Source organism: Hordeum vulgare, chromosome 4H (genome assembly GCF_904849725.1).
Source record: "Hordeum vulgare subsp. vulgare chromosome 4H, MorexV3_pseudomolecules_assembly, whole genome shotgun sequence".
Classification (NCBI taxonomy): Eukaryota; Viridiplantae; Streptophyta; class Magnoliopsida; order Poales; family Poaceae; genus Hordeum; species Hordeum vulgare.
The window spans coordinates 166916186-166936239 of NC_058521.1; the positions used below are offsets into that span (position 1 = coordinate 166916186).

Below are 20054 nucleotides of genomic sequence, written 5' to 3' on the forward strand. Positions count from 1 at the left end.
ACTGCGAAATAAACGAAGGCTGGCGAAGGATGAAGTGACAATGTGCGTGGGAAATGGTTCCCAGGTTGATGCAATCCCCGTCGGCACAGTCTCACTTCAGTTACCATCAGGATTAGTTATGAACTTAAATAAATGTTATTTAGTGCCTGCATTAAGCATGAACATTATATCTGGATTTTGTTTATTGCTAGACGGTTACTCGTTTAAGTCAGAGAATAATGGTTGTTCTATTTCTATGAGTAATATCTTTTATGGTCATGCACCCAATGTGAGAGGATTGTTCGTATTGAATCTTGATAGCAATGATAGACATATACATAACATTGAGACCAAAATATGTAGAGTTAACAATGATAGCGGCATCTTTTTGTGGCACTGCGCTTAGGTCATATTAGTGTAAAGCGCATGAAGAAACTCCATCCCGATGGGCTTTTGGAGTCACTTGATTTTGAATTACTTGACACGTGTGAACCATGCCTCATGGGAAAGATGACTAAGACTCCGTTCTCCGGAACAATGGAGCGTGCAAGTGACTTGTTGGAAATCATACATACCGATGTGTGCGGTCCGATGAATGTGGAGGCGCACGGTGGATATCATTATTTTCTCACCTTCACTGACGATTTGAGTACGTATGGATATATCTACTTGATGAAGCACAAGTCTGAAACATTTGAGAAGTTCAAGAAATTTCAGAGTGAAGTGGAAAATCATCGTAACAAGAATATCAAGTTCCTACGTTCCGATCATGAGGGTGAATATCTGAGTTTCGAGTTTGGTACTCACTTAAGACAATGTGGAATTGTTTCACAGTTAACACCCCCTGGAACACCACGGCCTAAAGGTGTGTTCGAATGTCGTAATCGTACTTTGTTAGAAATGGTGCGATCTATGATGTCTCTTACAAATTTGCCATTATCGTTTTGGGGTTATGCATTAGAGACAGTTGCATTCACTTTAAATAGGGAACCATCAAAATCCGTTGAGACGACACCATACGAGCTGTGGTATGGCAAAATACCGAAATTGTCGTTTCTTAAAGTTTGGGGATCTGATGCTTATGTCAAAAAGCTTCAGCCTAAAAAGCTGGAACCCAAGGCGGAAAAGTGTGTCATCATAGGTTACCCAAAGGATACAGTTGGTACACATTCTATCTCAAATCCGAGGGCAAAGTGTTTCTTGCTAAGAACGGAGCTTTTCTTGAGAAGGAGTTTCTCTCGAAAGAATTGAGTGGGAGGAAGATAGAACTTGATGAGGTTGTCGAACGTCTAATCCCTCTAGATGGTGGTGCAGGGCAGGGGGAAACCTCTGTCGAAGCGACGTCGTTTGAGGTGGCAGTTAATGATGATGGTCATGAAACTTTGGATCAAGTTCCTATCGGACCTAGCAGGTCGACAAGATCACGTACTACTCCTGAGTGGTATGGTAATCCTGTCTTATCAATCATGTTGTTAGACAACAATGAACCTGTGAATTATGAAGAAGCAATGGTGGGCCCGGATTCCAACAAATGGCTGGGGCCATGAAGTCCGAGATAGGATCTATGTATGAAAATAAAGTGTGGACTTTGGAAGTATTACCTGAAGGCCGCAAGGCTATTCAGAACAAATTGATCTTTAAGAAGAAGACGGACGCGGAAGGTAATGTGACCGTTTATAAAACTCAACTTGTGGCAAAGGGTTTTACACAAGTTCAAGGAATTGACGACGATGAGACGTTCTCACCGGTAGCGATGCTTAAATCCGTCTGAATCATGCTAGCCATAGTTGCATTTTTCGATTATGAAATCTGGCAGATGGATGTCAAAACGGCATTCCTTAATGGTTTTCTTAAGGAAGAGTTGTATATTATGCAACCCGAAGGTTTTGTCGATCCAAAGAATGCTAACAAAGTATGCAAGCTCCAGCGATCCATTTATGGACTGGTGCAAGCATCTCGGAGTTGGAATAAGTGCTTTGATGAGGTGATCAAAGCATTTGGGTTTATACAAGTGGTTGGAGAATCTTGTATTTACAAGAAAGTGAGTGGGATCTGTGTGGCATTTCTAATATTATATGTGGATGACATATTGCTGATTGGAAACAACGTGGAGTTTTTGGAGACCGTAAAGGATTACTTGAATAAAAGTTTCTCTATGAAGGACCTAGGAGAAGTTGCTTACATTCTAGGCATTGAGATATATAGGGATAGATCGAGACGCCTGATAGGGGTTCTTACATTCTACGCATTCACAAAGCACATACCTTGATAAAGTTCTGAAGAAGTTCAAAATGGAACAGTCCAAGAAGGGGTTCTTGCCCGTGTTACAAGGTATAAAATTGAGTAAGACTCAATGCCCAGCAACTGCGGAAGATAGAGAACAAATGAGTTACGTCCCCTATGCTTCAGCCATAGGTTCTATCATGTATGCAATGATGTGCACTATACCATACGTCAGCTTGTCCATACGTATGGCAGGCAGGTTTCAAAGTAATCCAGGAGTGGATTACTGGATGGCGGTCAAGAATATTCTGAAGTACCTGAAAAGGACTAAGGAAATGTTTCTCGTTTATGGAGGTGATAAACAGCTCGTCCTAAAGGGTTACGTCGACACAAGCTTTGACATTGATCCGGATAACTCTAAGTCTCAAACCGGTTACGTATTTATTCTTAATGGGGGTGCGGTAAGCTGGTGCATTTCCAAGCAAAGCGTTGTAGCAGATTCAAAATGTGAAACAGAGTACATGGCAGCCTTGGAGGCAGGTAAGGAGGGTGTATGGATGAAGCGGTTCATGACGGATCTTGGAGTTGTGCCGAGCGCACCAAATCCAATAACTTTGTTTTGTGATAACACTGGTGCCATTGCTTTAGAAAAGGAACCAAGGTTTCACAAGAAGACCAAGCACGTCAAACGATGCTTCAACTTCATCCGTGACTACGTCGAAGGAGAGGATGTGAATATTTGCAAAGTGCACACGGATCTGAATGTGGCAGATCCGCTGACTAAACCTCTTCCACAGGCAAAACATGATCAACACCAGAACTGTATGGGTGTTAGATTTATTACAATGTAAATGGCATGGTGATGTGAGGACTAGATTATTGACTTTAGTGCAAGTGGGCGACTGTTGGAAATATGCCCTAGAGGCAATCATAAAATAGTTATTATTATATTTCCTGTTTCATGATAATTGCTTATTATCCATGCTATAATTGTATTGAATGAAAACATAGATACATGTGTGGATACATAGACAAAACAATGTCCCTAACAAGCCTCTAGTTGGCTAGCCATTTGATCAAGGATGGTCAAGGTTTTCTGACCATATGCAAGTGTTGTCACTTAATAAATGGATCACATCATTGGGAGAATCATGTGATGGACTAGACCAAACTATAAATGTAGCATGTGATCATGTCATTTTGTTGCTATTAGTTTCTGCATGACAAGTATTTATTCCTATGACCATGAGATCATATAACTCACTGACACCGGAGGAATACCTTGTGTGTATCAAATGTCGCAACGTAACTGGGTGACTATAAAGGTGGTCTACAGGTATCTCCGAAGGTGTCCATTGAGTTAGTATGGATCAAGACTAGAATTTGTCACTCCGTGTGACGGAGAGGTATCTTGGGGCCCACTCGGTAATACAACATCACAAAAAAGCCTTGCAAGCAATGTGATTAAGTGTAAGTCACGGGATCTTGTGTTACGGAACGAGTAAAGAGACTTGCCGGTAATGAGATTGAAATAGGTATACGGATACCGAAGATTAAATCTCGGGCAAGTAACATACCGAATGAAAAAAGGGAATGACATACGGGATTATATGAATCCTTGGCACTGAGGTTCAACCGATAAGATCTTTGGAGAATATGTAGGATCCAATATGGGCATCCAAGTGCTGCTATTGGATATTGACCGAGGAGTGTCTCGGGTCATGTCTACATAGTTCTCGAACCCGCAGGGTCTGCACACTTAAGGTTCGATGATGTTTTAGTATAGTTGAGTTATATGTGTGGTTACCGAATGTTGTTTGGAGTCCCGGATGAGATCACGGACGTCACGAGGGTTTCCGGAATGGTCCGGAAACAAAGATTGATATATAGGATGGTTTCATTTGGCCACCGGAAAGTTTCGGGCATTTCCGGTAGTGTACCGGGTGTGACGAATGGGTTTTGGGTATTCATCGGGAGGGTCCCACCCACCCAGGAGTGAGCCCAGTGACCCTAGGGTGGCGCACCAGCCCTTAGTGGCCTGGTGAGGTGAGCCACATAGGGCCATGGCGCCACAAGTGGAAAAACACCATTGGAAAGAAAAAAAAGGAAAGAGGGAGGTGGGAAGGAAGGAGTTGACTCCTTCCCCCAAACCGAATTGGGGTGGGAGTCCACCTCCTCCCTTCGGCCGGCGCAACAAGGGGCTCCTTGAGCCCCAAGGCTAGCCCCTCCCCTCCTACTATATATACTGGTGGTTTAGGGCTCTTTGAGACACAACTTTGCCATGTGCAACTCAAACCTATGCCACATAGTTTTACCTCTAGATCAGATTTCTGCGGAGCTCGAGCGGAGCCCTGCAGGAGTAGATTATCACCACCACCGGAGCATCGTCACGCTTCCGGAGAACTCATCTACTTCTTCGTCCTTCTTGCTGGATCAAGAAGGCCGAGATCGTCATCGAGTTGTACATGTGCTGAACGCGGAGTGGTCGTTCGTTTGGCGCTAGATCGGAACGGATCATGGGACGGATCATGGGACGACGATGATTTGAATCACGAAGCTGTACCACTACATCAACCGCATTTCTTAATGCTTCCCACTTAGCGATCTACAAGGGTACGTAGATCTAATCTCCTCTCGTAGATGGACATCACCATGATAGGTCTTCGTGTGCGTAGGAAATTTTTTGTTTCCCATGCAACGTTACTAAACAAAAAAGACACTCGCAGGGGGACCCAAACTGTTCATTTTTGGATCAGCTGGAGTCTTCCTAGCACTTGATGTTTCTTTGCCCTGTTGCCAGAGTAGTATGGAGGAGAGTGGGTGCAATGCTGGGGACTCGGTATGGGCCTAATTCTATGTGGCAATATTATGCTTGGATTAATGCATTCTTACCTTCCTATAATGATGTTTATAGTGTTCGTCTTGCTGCAATATGCTGGGCAATTTGGTTTGCCCGTAACGGTGCCACTTTTGAAAAAAAGTGGATTCATAACCCTTTTGAAATTGTGTTCACAACATGTGCTTTCATGCAATATTGGACACGTCTGCAGAAGCCAGAAATGGCTGAGGTAATTAAGAAAGGTGCAGAGATGTTGAAGGAAAATGCATCGCGAATGTTGCTGCTTTGCGGGCCACCAATGCCAGAATCCAGCGAGCAGGGAGACGAAGGTGATAAATGGGATGAATGATGAGCTGTTGGGCTATGGATCAGGATGGTGGTGATAGAAGTGCTGATATTGGTGTCCATTCTGTTTTTTGTTGTCTATGTTATGTTGACCCTGCGTGGTTTGTCTTAGTACTCGTGGTTCCTATGTTGTTGTCTAGTAGGACTTATTGCTGTACTTGGTGGTGATTTCTCTTTTCTAGTTTCTGGCGGGTTTGGGTGATACCTTGGTTTCTGGCGGGTTTGGGTGATACCTTGTGTTCCTGATGACAGGCGCAGACGGTGGGTTTCCTGGTATTGCCCCGAACTCGCTTCTCCCTCTTTTCCTTGTTCTTGCTCTGGTTCGGAGGAAAACTTTGTATTTCCGTTATGCTTTATAATGGAAAGGGGGGAGCCCAGTTTGAAAAAATGGCAGATTCTTTCCAAAGAGTTCTTAACTTCTTATAGTAGATGCTCAGCAAGGCAAACTTCTTCCTAGCAACACCACACAGCAGCCACATGTGACAATAGCTGATAAGAAACCAAATTGGCTTGATTGTGAACACCAGGTATGTGGTTTTTGTCTCCTTACGTATTATCCTGTGATAAAATTGAACTTGCACATTGGAGCAGTCACAGATTTCTGTGATTAGTTCTTAAATGGAACCTCCTGAGTAATGAGATGCATAGAAATATGGGGCAAATAGCTCATGTGCGACATTGTTGAGGGGCAATTGATGGACAACGACATCGTTGGCTGAAATGGCTCACGTGTGACTTTTTTTAGATCAAAATTAGCCAAGGTGCGACATGCTGTTTAAACGCAACTAATGTATGATGTTAGGATTATGTGAGACCACAGAACGTTGGACCCACCACCACTTATCCACGTCAGCGTGGGACATTTCCAACTGACCACGTTGGACGGACCTCACCGCAGCTAGACCCACCTGTTAGCGCGGGACCCACCTCACCGCAGCTAGACCCACCACTTATCCATGTCAGCGTGGGACCCACCTCACCGCAGCTATGCCAGAACCGCGCCCGCGCCCGGTCGCCCGCCCCCGTGCAATTTCTTCCCCCTTTCCCCTATCTTCCTCTTCTCCATCGATGAAGCGCGGCAACGAGAAAGAGATGTCTACCTCCTCCTACACCTTGCAGTCAAGATGGCAATGGGATGGGAAGGTTAGATTCCATTTATTTGGCAGCGTTTTGCTCTAGTTTCTCCCCATTTCGGTTTTGTAGTCGAATTTGGGATTTAGGGTTCGTGTTGCTTTTTCCATATCCTGAAGAAATGTGACCATTTCGAGTGGATGGATGCGTATATTGGGAGGCTTAAATTTGAGGTCTACATTGATTCAAATGGGGCGGCAACCTGGGAGCTCAATTTGGGCTTGCCGCCAAATGTTGTGGAGAATTGGGGGGACAGAGCCGTGACGACGACGAGGAATGCGCGCAATGCTGAAGCAGATCAAGAAACATATCAAGCACATGGTCGATTTGCAGAAGCAAGCAAATACAATGGCAGGACGATTTTATGGTTGTATCATTGCTCTGTTTTTTTACTTGTTGTTCATCCGTCGCTAGAAGGGCGTGGATAGAATTTGTAGTCATCTTGAGGGAAGAGGACGTGACCTGTGCGCCATGCCAAGTTCGTGGATTGATTTGCTATGGCAATTTCTTCAGTCAACTTGTTGTTGTCAGTCTAAAGTCCAACACTTGTATACACTGTTAGTTATTCAGTTAACGGGCAAGCCGACCAAAATTCAGCTCATGATAAAAAAATCAATGGGCTACCCAATAGATTGTTGGGTCGTGACAATGACGTTGAGTAAATGGGCCCCTGAGTAAATAACCCAAAAAGCCCACACATGTAGGGGCACCCTTTTATATGACAACTCAATATATCCCTGCTTTTTTAACAATTAACCCGCAACCATGTAAAGAGACTAAGCCGCACAACCCTTTTAAACTGAACTTATGGCCCAACTACCACTTCCATTGGCTTTCGGGGCATATGCCTTAGGCCTTACAAATAAGAAAAATATTGGCACGACTGTTTTTTTTGAACGGGAAATATTGGCAAATCATCTCGCGTCGCTTTTTGTCATTAGGTTTCACTAATTTATATACGTCAATGAATAGCCTGGAGTAACAACGAGATGTAGAGATGTGGACGTGTATAAGTACATACACGTGATAGAGGCGCATGTAAATATTTGCCTTTGCATGTGTTTACATAGGTTATGAATTTTCAAAGCACATCCATGTAGTTGCTCCATATTATTTTTCTTTGCATGTGTTTACATAGGTTATGTAAATATTTTTCTTTGCATGTGTTTACATAGGTTATGTAAATATTTTTCTTTGCATGTGTTTACATAGATAATGTGTTCATCATTCAGGAGACGCGGTGACGTCGTCATCCAGAAGGAAAAAGAAAACCCCAAAGGTACCGAATGGAATTCTACATATATGGTAGGTCGAACATAGATAGTAGGTGGACGCACAATACATAGATGGGTACCCATACATAGATATATATTACACGATACATAGATAGTAGGACGAACATAGTTTTTCATATATTACACTATAAATAGATAGTACAACAAAAATAAAACGAGGGAACGCCGCCCCTAAAGCCTAAACCCTGGCCACCATCGCCTTCTCCGGGCGCCCCGCCTTCTCCTTCACCGGCATCTTCACTGCTCGTCAAAGTTGTAGGCGAGGGAGTGCATCTGGTTGGGAGCGGGGAAGATGCTCTCGTAGTTCGTGAAGATGTTGTAGGTTGTGAATGCGATGAACTCGCATCCACACCACAAGACTCGCCTGAGGAGCGCATGCGCATCGCGCCCGTTCCTGAAGGTGACGGTGAGCATCACCAGGGGGTTGAGGCGGAACATCGGGCGCCTGTCGGGTGGGAGGTTGAGGTGGGCATACCCGACGTTCAGGAACTCGCGGGTGAGTTCCACCAGGCCCCTCCACCTCGATATGGCTCAAATGCGGAGGGTGTCGTCCATGATCACGCTGGCCGGGAAGCGCCTCTCCGGCACGGCGGGCGGCGGTTTGAAGGTGACTACGACGAACTACATCGCAACTAGAGAGGAGAGGAACGGGAACTGGAGGGGCGAGAGGGGGCGCTAGAACTGGATATGTGGTTTCGGTGGAGAGAGGTGGTGGTTATATAGCCGGTTGGAGAAGATGAAGGTGAAGAGAGGCGTGCGAGTAAACGGCCAACGCGTGTGTACTTGAAGTTGAATCGAGCGTGCTTGTGCCCTGTTTTTGCCGCTCGTTGGCATCGAGTCTGAACAACGACGTTAATTGCTCTGGTGCGATGCGATGTCTGAGACGAGTCAGCGATATGGTTTAATTGTTGTGGTCCAACGTCCGAATCGATGTACTAGTTCACATGCGTTCTGACATGGAAGCAGCCTGGATGTGGGCCACGCATGCATGCAAAAGCGGGCGCCCTGCGAAAGACTACACGAAACACAACGGGCCAACGGGTGTCTTGCGGACCAACCAATCCGAGCGCAGAACGAGGGTCTCGCGGATCGGTGTGGCTGAGGGGCCGATCACAACGGTCCGATGCAAGATTCCTTCTACAAGGCCTCGATCCAACAGCCCAGGTCGAATATGGGTTAACGTGGTTTTGGTTGACCAAGTTTGAAATGAGCATATATAATTACAAAAAATCGAAAAAATATAAAACCGATGCACATAGTACTGTTATGTCATATAGTAACGAGAAAAAAATACAAACATGTCTTATAAACAATGGAACGAAAAATCCTTCACTGATATGTGATATCTCGAACATAGTAGTCCAGATTTTGAAAACTTTGAAAATGAAAATACTCAAAACCTCACAAAAGCTTCATTTTGGAGTGACTAAGAAGGATCCAGGCTTGGTTTCTCATTTTCATGTTTGAAACTTGTTTAAATGTTTGTGAAACTTAGGTTTGACCAAGTTTAAAATGAGCATAAAAGTAAAATAAAAAATAAAAAAATTGGAAAACCAGTGCACATATTCTTACTTTGTCATATACTAACAACTCAAATTGATTTGGCTGTTTTAGACATGGTGGACAAAAAACATGTTTAGAAATGGGGTATTTACCCCCTTTGGAGCTAATTTGAAATTCATATGTGAAGACAAGTGGTTTTGGGTGTTGATCTTCAAACTTTCAAAAACCTCACAAAAACTTCATGTTGGAGTGACTAAGAAGGATCCAGGCTTGGTTTGTCATTTTCATGTTTGAAACTTTTTTAAATGTTTGTCAAACTTAGGTTTGACCAAGTTTGAAATGAGCATAAAAAATAAAAATATTGGAAAACCAGTGCACATGTTCTTACTTTGTCATATACTAACAACTCAAATTGATTTGGTTGTTTTAGACATGCTGGATAAAATATCTGTTTAGAAATGGGGTATTTACCCCCTTTGGAGCTAATTTGAAACTCCTGTGTGAAGACAAGTGGTTTTGGGTGTTGAACTTCAAACTTTCAAAAACCTCACAAAAGCTTCATTTTGAAGTGACTAAGAAGGATCTAGGCTTGGTTTGTCATTTTCATGTTTGAAACTTGTTTAAATGTTTGTCAAACTTAGGTTTGACCAAGTTTGAAATGAGCATAAAAAATTAAAAAAAATATTGGAAAACCAATACACATGTTCTTACTTTGTCATATACTAACAACTAAAATTATTTGGCATCAGTTTTCTATTTTTTTGATTTTTTTGAATTACTTATGCTCAAAACTAACCTTTGAAAACCGTACAACCTCGTTCGTGATAGCCAAGTTTGTGAAGGTTTTTCATGAAAAACTCCGTAGTCCAGATTTCTTATTTTTCATATGGAGTTAGTCACATAGAATGATGATTGGCACCATTTTTCTATTTTTTTGAATTTTTTTGAATTATTTATGCCTAACCCTAACCTTTGAAAACTGTACAACCTCGTTCGTGATAGCCAAGTTTCTGAAGGGTTTTTCATGAAAAACTCCATAGTCCAGATTTCTTATTTTTCCTATGGAGTTAGTCACATAGAATGATGATTGACACAAGTTTCCTATTTTTTTGATTTTTTGAATTAGTTATGCTCAACCCTAACGTTTGAAAACCTCTCAAAACCCCATCAAAACCCCTCACATGTACGGGCCATTGGATCGCCGTGAATGGACGGTCTGGATTAGGAAGTAGGGCTACGTCAGCGATCCGCGGACTGTGCTTTCATTGGTCGGCCCAGCTCCACCGAAACGTTAAGCTCCTCCACATCAACTAACTGAAAAATTGATGCACTTTTTTAACTGAAGAATTGTTGCGCTACCAGAGAGTGCAGCGTTGCCGAGGCCAAGGTTGCGAACGAGGGGGAGGGCTCAAGGACATTGGAATGAAAGCAGGTTTTGAAAACTTTGAAAATGAAAATAGTCAAAACCACACCAAAGCATTGCAAATAGCATCACATCATTAAAACAAGAGATTATTACAAATATCATCACATCATTATTACAAACACTACTAGAAAAAGGCCTGCTAGTGGCACACCTGTTTTGGCTACTAATGGCGCACTACAGGTGCGCCACTAGCATCACGCCATTAGAATTTTTTACTAATGGCGCACGAGGCAGTGCACCATTAGTATAGCCCTTGGTGCGCCATTAGTATGCCTCCCAGGGGGCCATATTTACCCATGTGCTCTAGTTTACTAATGGCACACTAGTTGACGATGCGCTACTAGTGTGCTTTTTGGAGTGCGTCACTAAAGTGTTGAGTGGTGCGCCACTAGTATGAATATTAGGTATTTTCTTTCTTTTCTGATATTTGCACAGGTTACAAAACATATTACTGCACAGAATATAGAGAGCACAACATATAAACAGCAGATTTATCGAATACAATAGAAGACTAGTCTCCGAATACAATTCATCATATTAGTCTCCGAATTTATAATACCGAACAAAGTTAGAACATTACAAGTCTTGAGACCGCGAGTAGCGAGTTTGTCTTCACATTACAAGTCGATATCGACCATCTAAACTACCATCACATAGAAGAGAGTTGTGGTCATCACGATGAGCATAATCGCGATGAAACTGGTCTTCATCCGGTTCCTCCAACGCTCCCTCCTCTCTCCCGCTAGATAGCGCGCGTATCTAACTTCCGCCTCCGCCCTAGTAGTGTACCCTTTGTAACTGTTACCGCTAAAACGGTGAACCTGTCTCCGACACTCCTCCCAGACATCGTAGACTCCGGGAACCTTACCCTTGTACACGACATACGACGGCATCTCTATGCACTAGCCAAACAATACGTTAGTAGCAATTCACAGAGACATACAAGTTCATTAAAGTTTAATATTACAACTATAACAGCACGATTCATGGTCCTACTAATAAATAGCATCGATTACATATAAGTTGAATGACTGTCCAAACCAAAGAGACATACAAGTTCTTTAAAGTTTAATATTACAACATGAATTAGTAGCAATTCACGGAGCGTGGATGAAGCCACCGTCTTTCGTGATGGTCATGAAATCGCGGTCGTTGTCAGCCTGCATTTGTAGCGTTGTTTCTATCTCACTATTGGACGGTTGAAATCTGAGGTAGAACTGCCCCGAGGTACGAAGGACATCTTGATTGATGATTTACGCAAACTCTAACTGGATGCGAAAGAATTCTTGACTGATGTCCGCGTCCTGGATTGCCGACAAGCGTGCGGCCCAATCTTTGAGATTATTTGGTAGCCGAAGGTGATTATGGTCCCGTATGATCGCCCGGATGTGATGGAGGGCGTAGTAGGCATACTTCTGACCGCCAGGCGGCTGCTTGACGCAGGGGAACGTCGTATTGTGGGTGAACACGTGTTGGCCGTACCTACGAATTGTCCTGCTGAAGGTGCCTCCATATCTAGCGTAGCCGGGAAGAGCTTCATCAAGAACTTTCTTGATATTTGTGTAGCCTTTTTTCGACTGACGGTCCGAGTCGAAATACGTGGTCATGGAATATTTCGGGCTTAAGAGGATGAGTGTGCAATGTGTGTCACTACACAAAACACGGAATGTTATAAAAAAAAGAACGATCGAAATCTAAGAAATCATATGTCACGGGGCGGTGAGGGGATAACTTACTCGGGAAAGTTATCCTTATCTGGGTTTGCTAGAATGACGCCTTCGAGGAAGTTATCCTTATCTGGGTTTGCCAGAATGACGCCTTCGAGGTATGAACTCGCGACTTGTCGGTCCCCAGCGCAGCCCAAGATCTTGGCACGCATATAGAAGGGGTCGACTATCACGATGTCCGGGGGTCTTGTCTCTAATGATCCGCATCTCCATACTCAGCGAAAATAGCCGAATGAAGGTGTAGTGCAGCGGATGAAGGTTAAACATAGCGAAGATGTCAGCAAACCGCAGGACGATCATACCCCCGATGGCGCTATCGACAAAGCTCTTGCCCTCTGGCACCTTGGCCACGAAAACCGGGTATGCCACATCATTCTCGGAGAGACGCCGCTTCTCCAAAGAAAGAACAATGTCATGCAGACTCCGCATAGCACCGGTTGTAGCATTGAGCAGATTAGTCGGTAGCATCGGCCTACCAGCCAAATGCACCCTCCTCGAGATATCCTTAGGTGAAGGTGGCCCGTCCGGAGCACGGATCGTACTCGGTGCCGGCTGGCTCGCACCCTTGTTAGTCTTTCTTTTCCGTCCCTTCTTTTTCTGCTACTGTAATGGGATCGAGTTCTGCTCAGAGACCACCTTCTTGGGTGTGTTGGGGCTGATAATATTTCGCACCTCGGCTATCTAAGGCTCGGTGAAGGCGGCAGCTGGAGGCGTCTCCTGAGAACTAAACGCCAGACGACGCCTGTTGCAATTGGGTTGCTCCGCGGTACTAGCTAGATCGCGGTCGTCTTTTGCAGGGTTGAGTTCTTGAGAAGGAGGCCCCAAGAACTCCTCATCGTACCCATGTTCGGCAAAGTACTTATCGAACTTGGTAAATGTATCGTCGTCGTCGTCGTCGTCCGGATCCTGTGCCATATGCATTTCCGGATCCTGTGCCATATGCATGTCCGGCATGTCCGGTAGCGTTGCGGCGGTCTTGCCATGGCTTGGCGCCGGCACCACTGGCGGTGTTGTCTGTGGGGTGGTGTCCCCTGCCCCCAAATGAATCTGGCTCTTCGGCCAAAGCAGGGGCCAGCTTAAGCAGGCGCTAAGAGTCATCACATCATCTTCGTCGGCCCCAGCGGGTCGGAACGGAGGTAACAAGTCGTCGCAGCCTGGCAGCACCCGAACCAGTTGAACCCTATACACGGTGGGTGGCATCGGATTACCGTGGAACACGGGGTTGCCCGGTTGAACGATTCTGCCCTTGGCGACATCGATCAACTCGCCACCCACGAAGTGCAGGAGAGTGCATGGAACGTCGGCGCCGGCGCCCTGCGAAAACATGTAGGGCGTCAGGGGATGCCCAGTCAAAGGCAAGGAGATGAAGTCATCGGCCGAGAGAGGCTTAGTTACCATGATGGCGTCGAGCTCGGCTAATGTCGAGGCACCGGCAACGGCGGGCGTGCAAGTGACGGAGGGGCCTCTTGCTACCGAGGTGCCGGCCGGCGGATTCTTTGCACACCCGGGTGCATTAATAAGCTCCAATGCCCGTGCCGGCGTCGGAGACACCAATGGCACCGGCGTCGGAGACACCAATGGCACCGCCTGCGCATTGTGCGAGTTGCTGGTCGTGAAGCTGGGAACCGGGGGCGACCCCTGTTGGCCGCCCGCAATCCACGCCTGCAGCCCCTTAATCAAGGTAGGCACAATGACGGTGATCACCCCTCCCAGTTGGTGTTGCACTTGCTCTTGGACCATCTCCGGAATCCGCACCACTTGTGCCCTGAGATCTTGAACCTCGCGCGACTGGCTTTGTAAGTTGGTCTTTCTCTCCTTTCGCCCACCAACGTTATAGTATGACGACCATTTCATGGACAAGCCTTTGCCGGCCACACGACCAGCTGACGACGGCTTACTGGACTTATCCTTGTTTTTCATTACGTTCAACGCCCTATTCAAAGTGTTGTCCCAAGGGGAGCTCTGAGATGATCCCGCGCTACTCCTTTCAGTACCTGTGGAAGGAATGTGAACCATTTAGAAATTTGGCTTCATTAATTAGGATGCAACCATATGGAGCTAATTACGCGGGGGTGTATTCCGTACCAGAACAAGCTCAAGCGCCCTGGTCTTCGCATCCACGGTAAGCTCCTTTGTTACCAGGTCCACCTTGTACCGGGCCTTGACATAGTTCCTGGTCAGCTTGTCACCGTATTTCTCGAAGCGGGGTGGTAGGCCTTGCTCGGCACGCTCCGCGTCCTCCTTGTCCTATATAGGTTCCACCACTGTGTGACCGCCGGGACCGAGTTGGTGGACCCCTAAGTTCAACTCCCGCATTTATTTCCCCCACTGACTTGATTCCACGGTTGTGTTGCTCTCGCACTTGATCTTGAACTCCTTGTAGTCATCTTCGCTGATCGAAGGATTTTTCGCCTTGATCTTCTCATAACTATCACATTTGTCAATCATTCTCTTCACCACGCTTCTGCAAGTGGACAGGGCCGTGCTCATCTTCCTGAGGGCGGCATTGTTCATTGTATTCCCTGAGAGGCGTGTGTTTGCGACGTCACCGGGGAACTTGTCTCGTTCGTGCAGCTTCGTGAAGAGGAGGTTGCGCAAATTCCCTCGGTCCTTATGCCTTAGGTTCTAGGTGTTGATCGATACGGTGCTCCGGAGAATGCACCCGAGCTGAAGCGCGTACCCCTTGACTATTTCTTTGGGCGCCGTTGGATACCCGTCGGAGTTCACTTCAGTAAATTCCTCCTTGACGGTGTCGAGCACGTTCGGGCGCCGTTCCTTCAGTTGCCTCTTCGATTGGCTGCCATTTGTGCGTGCGCTGCCATCATCAGTGGTGGCATCCTCGGCGGCACCATCAGTGGTGTCATCCCTGACGCCACTAGGGGTTGTGTAGTCGGGATCGGTGTCTTCCGCGGCGTCGTCATAGCGGTTAGGTTCTTCCTCCATCTCCTGGGACAGCTCCCAGAATGCCTTGCCCGAACCGTCGGCCTCATCGTTTTGGGCCATGTTTCGCTCTAAATAGGAAAAAAGTTTGGTCAAAAAGTTGGTTATTGTCAAGGAACAAGATCATGGTCTCATCATTTAGGGTTTGTCGACACCGAGGCATCCTAAAAGCTAAGCTTTTATCATTTAGGGTTTGTCGATGCCGAGGCACCCTAAAAGCCTAAGCTTTCATCATTTAGGTTTTTATCGACACCGAGGCACCCTAAAAGCCAAGGTTTTATAATTTAGGGTTTGTCGACGCTAAGGCACCCTAAATGCTAAGTTAAGTTTTCATCATTTAGGGTTTATCGATGCCGAGGCACCCTAGGTTGACTGATATATATGGGTATCTTCTAATAATATACCCTATCAAGAAAAGGGAAGGAGAATTCTAAGTTGGGCCTAATCACTTAGCTCTATTGCCACCTATGGTTTAATGCACCAAGAATAAAGGGGCAGTTGATCCTACTTAATTAAGTACTAAGATACCCCGGCCCATGCATTAGTCGCAAGTACCCCATATGTCCTATTTTTAGCAAAGTAATGCTAAAATTCACGGAAAATTTCAGCTTGACCTTTGCTGAAAATAGGACATATGGAGTACCCAAATTTGCCGGAACAGAAGTTAATCGACATTCCGGCAAACTCAAGGGTCTCTCGGGGTACGTGCAAAATCATCACGACACGATGGTCGGAGACAAAACCCAGCAAACTAGCACCACAATGTGCCTCTACTTTCATATGGATGAAAAGGCCACAGACCATATGGTCCTCTGCTTTCATATGGACAAAAATCAGCTCAACTTATGTGAGCTTCCATTCCAGATCTAATAGGTCACCCAACAAAAAATCATCAATAGTTTAGCAAGTCTGTACCCTCAAGAATGAACATATAGCAATATCTATTGTCCCCCCATAACATACGAAAATCAAAATCAGCTCAACTTAGATGACAATGTATATACTTTATCACATTATATAGATGGTGCAACAACGTATATACTTTATCACATTATAAGTCCTCACACCATTAACTATGACAAAATCTGAAAGTATAAGTCTGGTTACATTCACCCAAGTCCAAACATAAAATTCTGTCCAACATAGTACAACCCACTTTGATAATTTCATAGGATTTAATATACCGAACGAAACCTGACAAGTGATATGTGTTTCAAGTATCAACAGAACAGCCTCTAAAATTTTCATGTTGTAACTTTATTTTAATACCACCTCTAACAGGGCCTTATCTCCCATATCGAAATACGGTACCCAGGAACATATATTTCGGCACAGCAAACTAAACTGATAGCTGCTCTCAAACCGTACATCCAAACGACACAAATAAATACTCTAAAGAAACCTTGAAACTTTATCTAAAACTTATGTAAAGGGGCCAACTCAAAATTCTGAGCCTAGCTAACTCATTTTTCAGATATAAGCTTGCTTATTTTCCATTGCACCTGAAGAACTAGCTGTTGTTGCTCGTGTGCCCGTGCTGCTGATGCTCCTCTTGTGCTGATCCAAGTGGCTGTGTTGTGCTGCTGCTGATTAGAACAATTTTGCTCCTCTGCACTCTGAAGAAGGTACTCTGTCAGAGTATTGTACCTGAAAATTAATGAAGTTTATTCAGTGTTAACTGAATCATGACAATGCCAATAAAGGAGTCAATTCAGTTGTTAACTTAAAATTCATGAAGTACATTCATTTTAATACAAAAACTGTTGCTGATCGTTGTGAACAAAAATCATGGATTGATGTTAACTCAAAAGTAGTGAAAGAAATTGTTGCTGATCATGGATTACTGTTAAGTAAAATAGAGCATCTCGCTTGTCTTATCATGTTGAGTAAAATGAATGACACTGTGTTGCGCTGCTGCTTGACTTATCAATTAGTGTGAACTCTGAAATAGCATGAATATTTGAAACGACATGCCTCTAAATGACACTTGAGTAAAATGAATACTTGCAGGTTCATCCAACGTATTGCTACACTAATAGTAAAACGAATACCTGCAGGTTAGTGTTAGTACTCCAAAACTTGAGTCTCATGAATGATGAGTCTCATTTACTGAATTTACTCCAACACTAAGTCCACAAAAATGAATCGGTTCAGTAAACTTGAAGTACTCAACACTGAACATGGTTCAGAGCTCACTACACTACACTACATCGCGCAATGGTTCAGACCTCACTAAACTAGAACAAGCTCACTACACTACACTACACTACACTACACATGCTTAAACTCTGAACATAAACAAACACCAGTAATGCCAGACCAAGACTTTGCTCGAAAATTCTAAGAAGTATTTATGAGTTTTAGCTGACCTGAGGAACTCTGCAAGAATGGTTAGGTACCCCTGATAAATGCAGTAAAAAAGAAGGCAATGCAATTAGACATGTCTTGATGAAGCCATTTACAGCAGCGTTCAACTGAACATACAACTGAACATAAATGCAGTAAAACAGAAGGCAATGTAGTTACTTCCTATTACTTCCTACTAGTTCGAATTCGTGGCACTCACCCTTCTAGACAATATATAAACTACCTCTGTTTCTAGGCAACAAGAGTTATCATCAGTTTAGTTTTTGGTCGTGGTAACAAAGAAAACAGAGCTTGAGTGCTTGACAACACAATAACAAAAGTTATCATCTGTTCAGTTTAGTTTTCTTCATTCGCTTGTGTGTGTGTGTGTGCACCCATTGTTGGTTCGTTCATGCTCTGAAACTGAAAACTAAATCTGGTAGTTTGAAAACTGAAAACAGAGCTATGCTGATGAACATGAACCAACTCCAAAATTAAGCTAGTTTGGAGCACCAGACACCAGGGGAGCAAGCTCAGTCGAGAGGGATGGGCCATGGAGTTGATCAGGTGGGATAAAGTTCCATCACATAGTAACAAGCTCAGGAGAGCGTAAGCAAGTCATTTTTTTTAACTGAAACCAAGTGTCTTAGTACAAACTACTGATCAACAGCACAAACCTAAGAATCTAACAGGAGGAGATCGAAGCAGTGAGGGAGCGAGGGGACGGTGCCGTACCTCGCGGGATGGATTCGGTCGCGGCTTGAACTCGGTTGTGGATCCAGGCGAGGAGAAGGGAGGTGGGAGCTCTGGCGCCGGTGCCGCGAGACGGTCGGCATGCAGTGGATTATTTTTTCCCTCGGCGTCGTCGATCTGGACCTGGAAGAGGATGGATTAACCAAGGTAAGCGCAAAAATCTCTGCATAGGGCAAGGGGCGAAGGCGCCGGCGGCTTCATACAAGGAGATCGAAGGCGAAGCACGTAGGGCAAGGGGTGGTCGTAGTCGTACATGTACCTGGCTAGCACATAATGGATCTGTCGCGGAGGAACCCAGCACCTGGCCCGGTGAGGAGAAGCTCAGGCGTCGGCGACGCGTGCACCGCGAGACAAGGGCAGCAGTGGAGTGAGAACTGAGAAGCAAGATGGGAGGCGCGGGGGCGCAGCGGCGGTCAGTGGGCGGGTGAGAGATGGATTGGGGAAGATAGAAAGGGGACTGGGGATTTTAGTTGGGGGGGGGGGGGGGGGGGGGGGGGGGGGGGAAGGGTTAGCAATGGCGCACCCCCGAGCGCTGCACCATTAGTTTTTTTTATAGCAATGGCGCATCCCCAGGCGGTGCGCCGTTAGTAATCTTTTTTTTTGTAGCAATGGCGCTTTCCAGAGAGGTGCGCCATTAGTAATATTTTTTTTGGATAGCAATAGCGCACCCCAGAGAGGTGCGCCATTAGTAATATTTTTTTTGGATAGCAATGGCGCTCGGGGGGGAGGGAGGGGGTGGGTGGTGCGCTCGGTCGATTCCGTTCGGGGGAACCGAGCGAGGAGACAGGGGAGGGTGCGGGGGGTCGGCGGCGCCGGTGGAGCGGGGGAGGGTGCTGGGGGTCGTCGGTGGCGGTGGAGCGGGCCGGGGAGGGTGCGGGGGGTCGTCGGCAGCGGTGGAGCGGGGGAGGGCGCGGCGGGTGCTCGGCAGTGGTGGAGCGGGGGAGGGTGCGGGGGGTCGTCGGCGGCGGTGGAGCGGGGGAGGGTGCGGGGGGTGCTCGGCGGCGAGGGGGATCTGGCGAGGGGGATATTGATCGAGATGGAGGGGGATCAAGATCGAGTGTCCTCATGAATATTCAATATTTTTTCATATTGAATATGAAAAAATATCATCAAATTTGAAAAAATATTCATGAATTCAAAAAGTGCCCATGAAATTTAAAAATATTCATGAGTTCAAAAAATATTAACAAATTCAATACTTTTTGTGAGTTAGAAATTCAATACCATAATAAACATAAATAAATATTCATGAGGACACTAGAACGGAAGAAATATCATTTCAATATGTCGAAATACAATCGAGAAATGAAGGCTACAATTTAAATACAATCGATCTTAGCTAGCTATCTGTTACAATCTTCTTGCCCTTATTTTTCGTAAATGGAGTTCTTCTCTTGAACAGACGTCCTTTAGGTAGGGTGGTCCTGCTTCTTCTTGTGGTGTATGTTGGTACTTCATCGTCGTCATCATGTTCCATCTTCGGGACGCCGTACTTGTCCAAGTCTTGCTCATTGGCAACTCCATCCATTCCGACGATCTTCCTTTTG

At 45.3% G+C, this 20054-nt stretch overlaps 1 protein-coding gene across 2 annotated transcripts; it reads right to left on the reverse strand.

The window, feature by feature from the left end:
* Positions 1-16564: 16564 nt before the first annotated feature.
* LOC123448293 lies at positions 16565-18975 on the reverse strand. Of its 2 annotated transcripts, XR_006631653.1 has the most exons (4): positions 18767-18975; positions 18490-18630; positions 17778-17809; positions 16565-17055 (listed from the first exon to the last, which is right to left on the reverse strand). XR_006631653.1 is itself a non-coding variant. In XM_045125140.1 (3 exons), coding segments are annotated over exons 1-3 (327 nt in total). In that variant the 5' UTR covers positions 18763-18974; the 3' UTR covers positions 16565-16871. The 2 variants fall into 2 exon arrangements, 1 of the variants encoding a protein (XP_044981075.1); XM_045125140.1 differs by lacking the exon at positions 17778-17809 and having other exon boundaries at positions 18761-18974.
* Positions 18976-20054: the final 1079 nt, after the last annotated feature.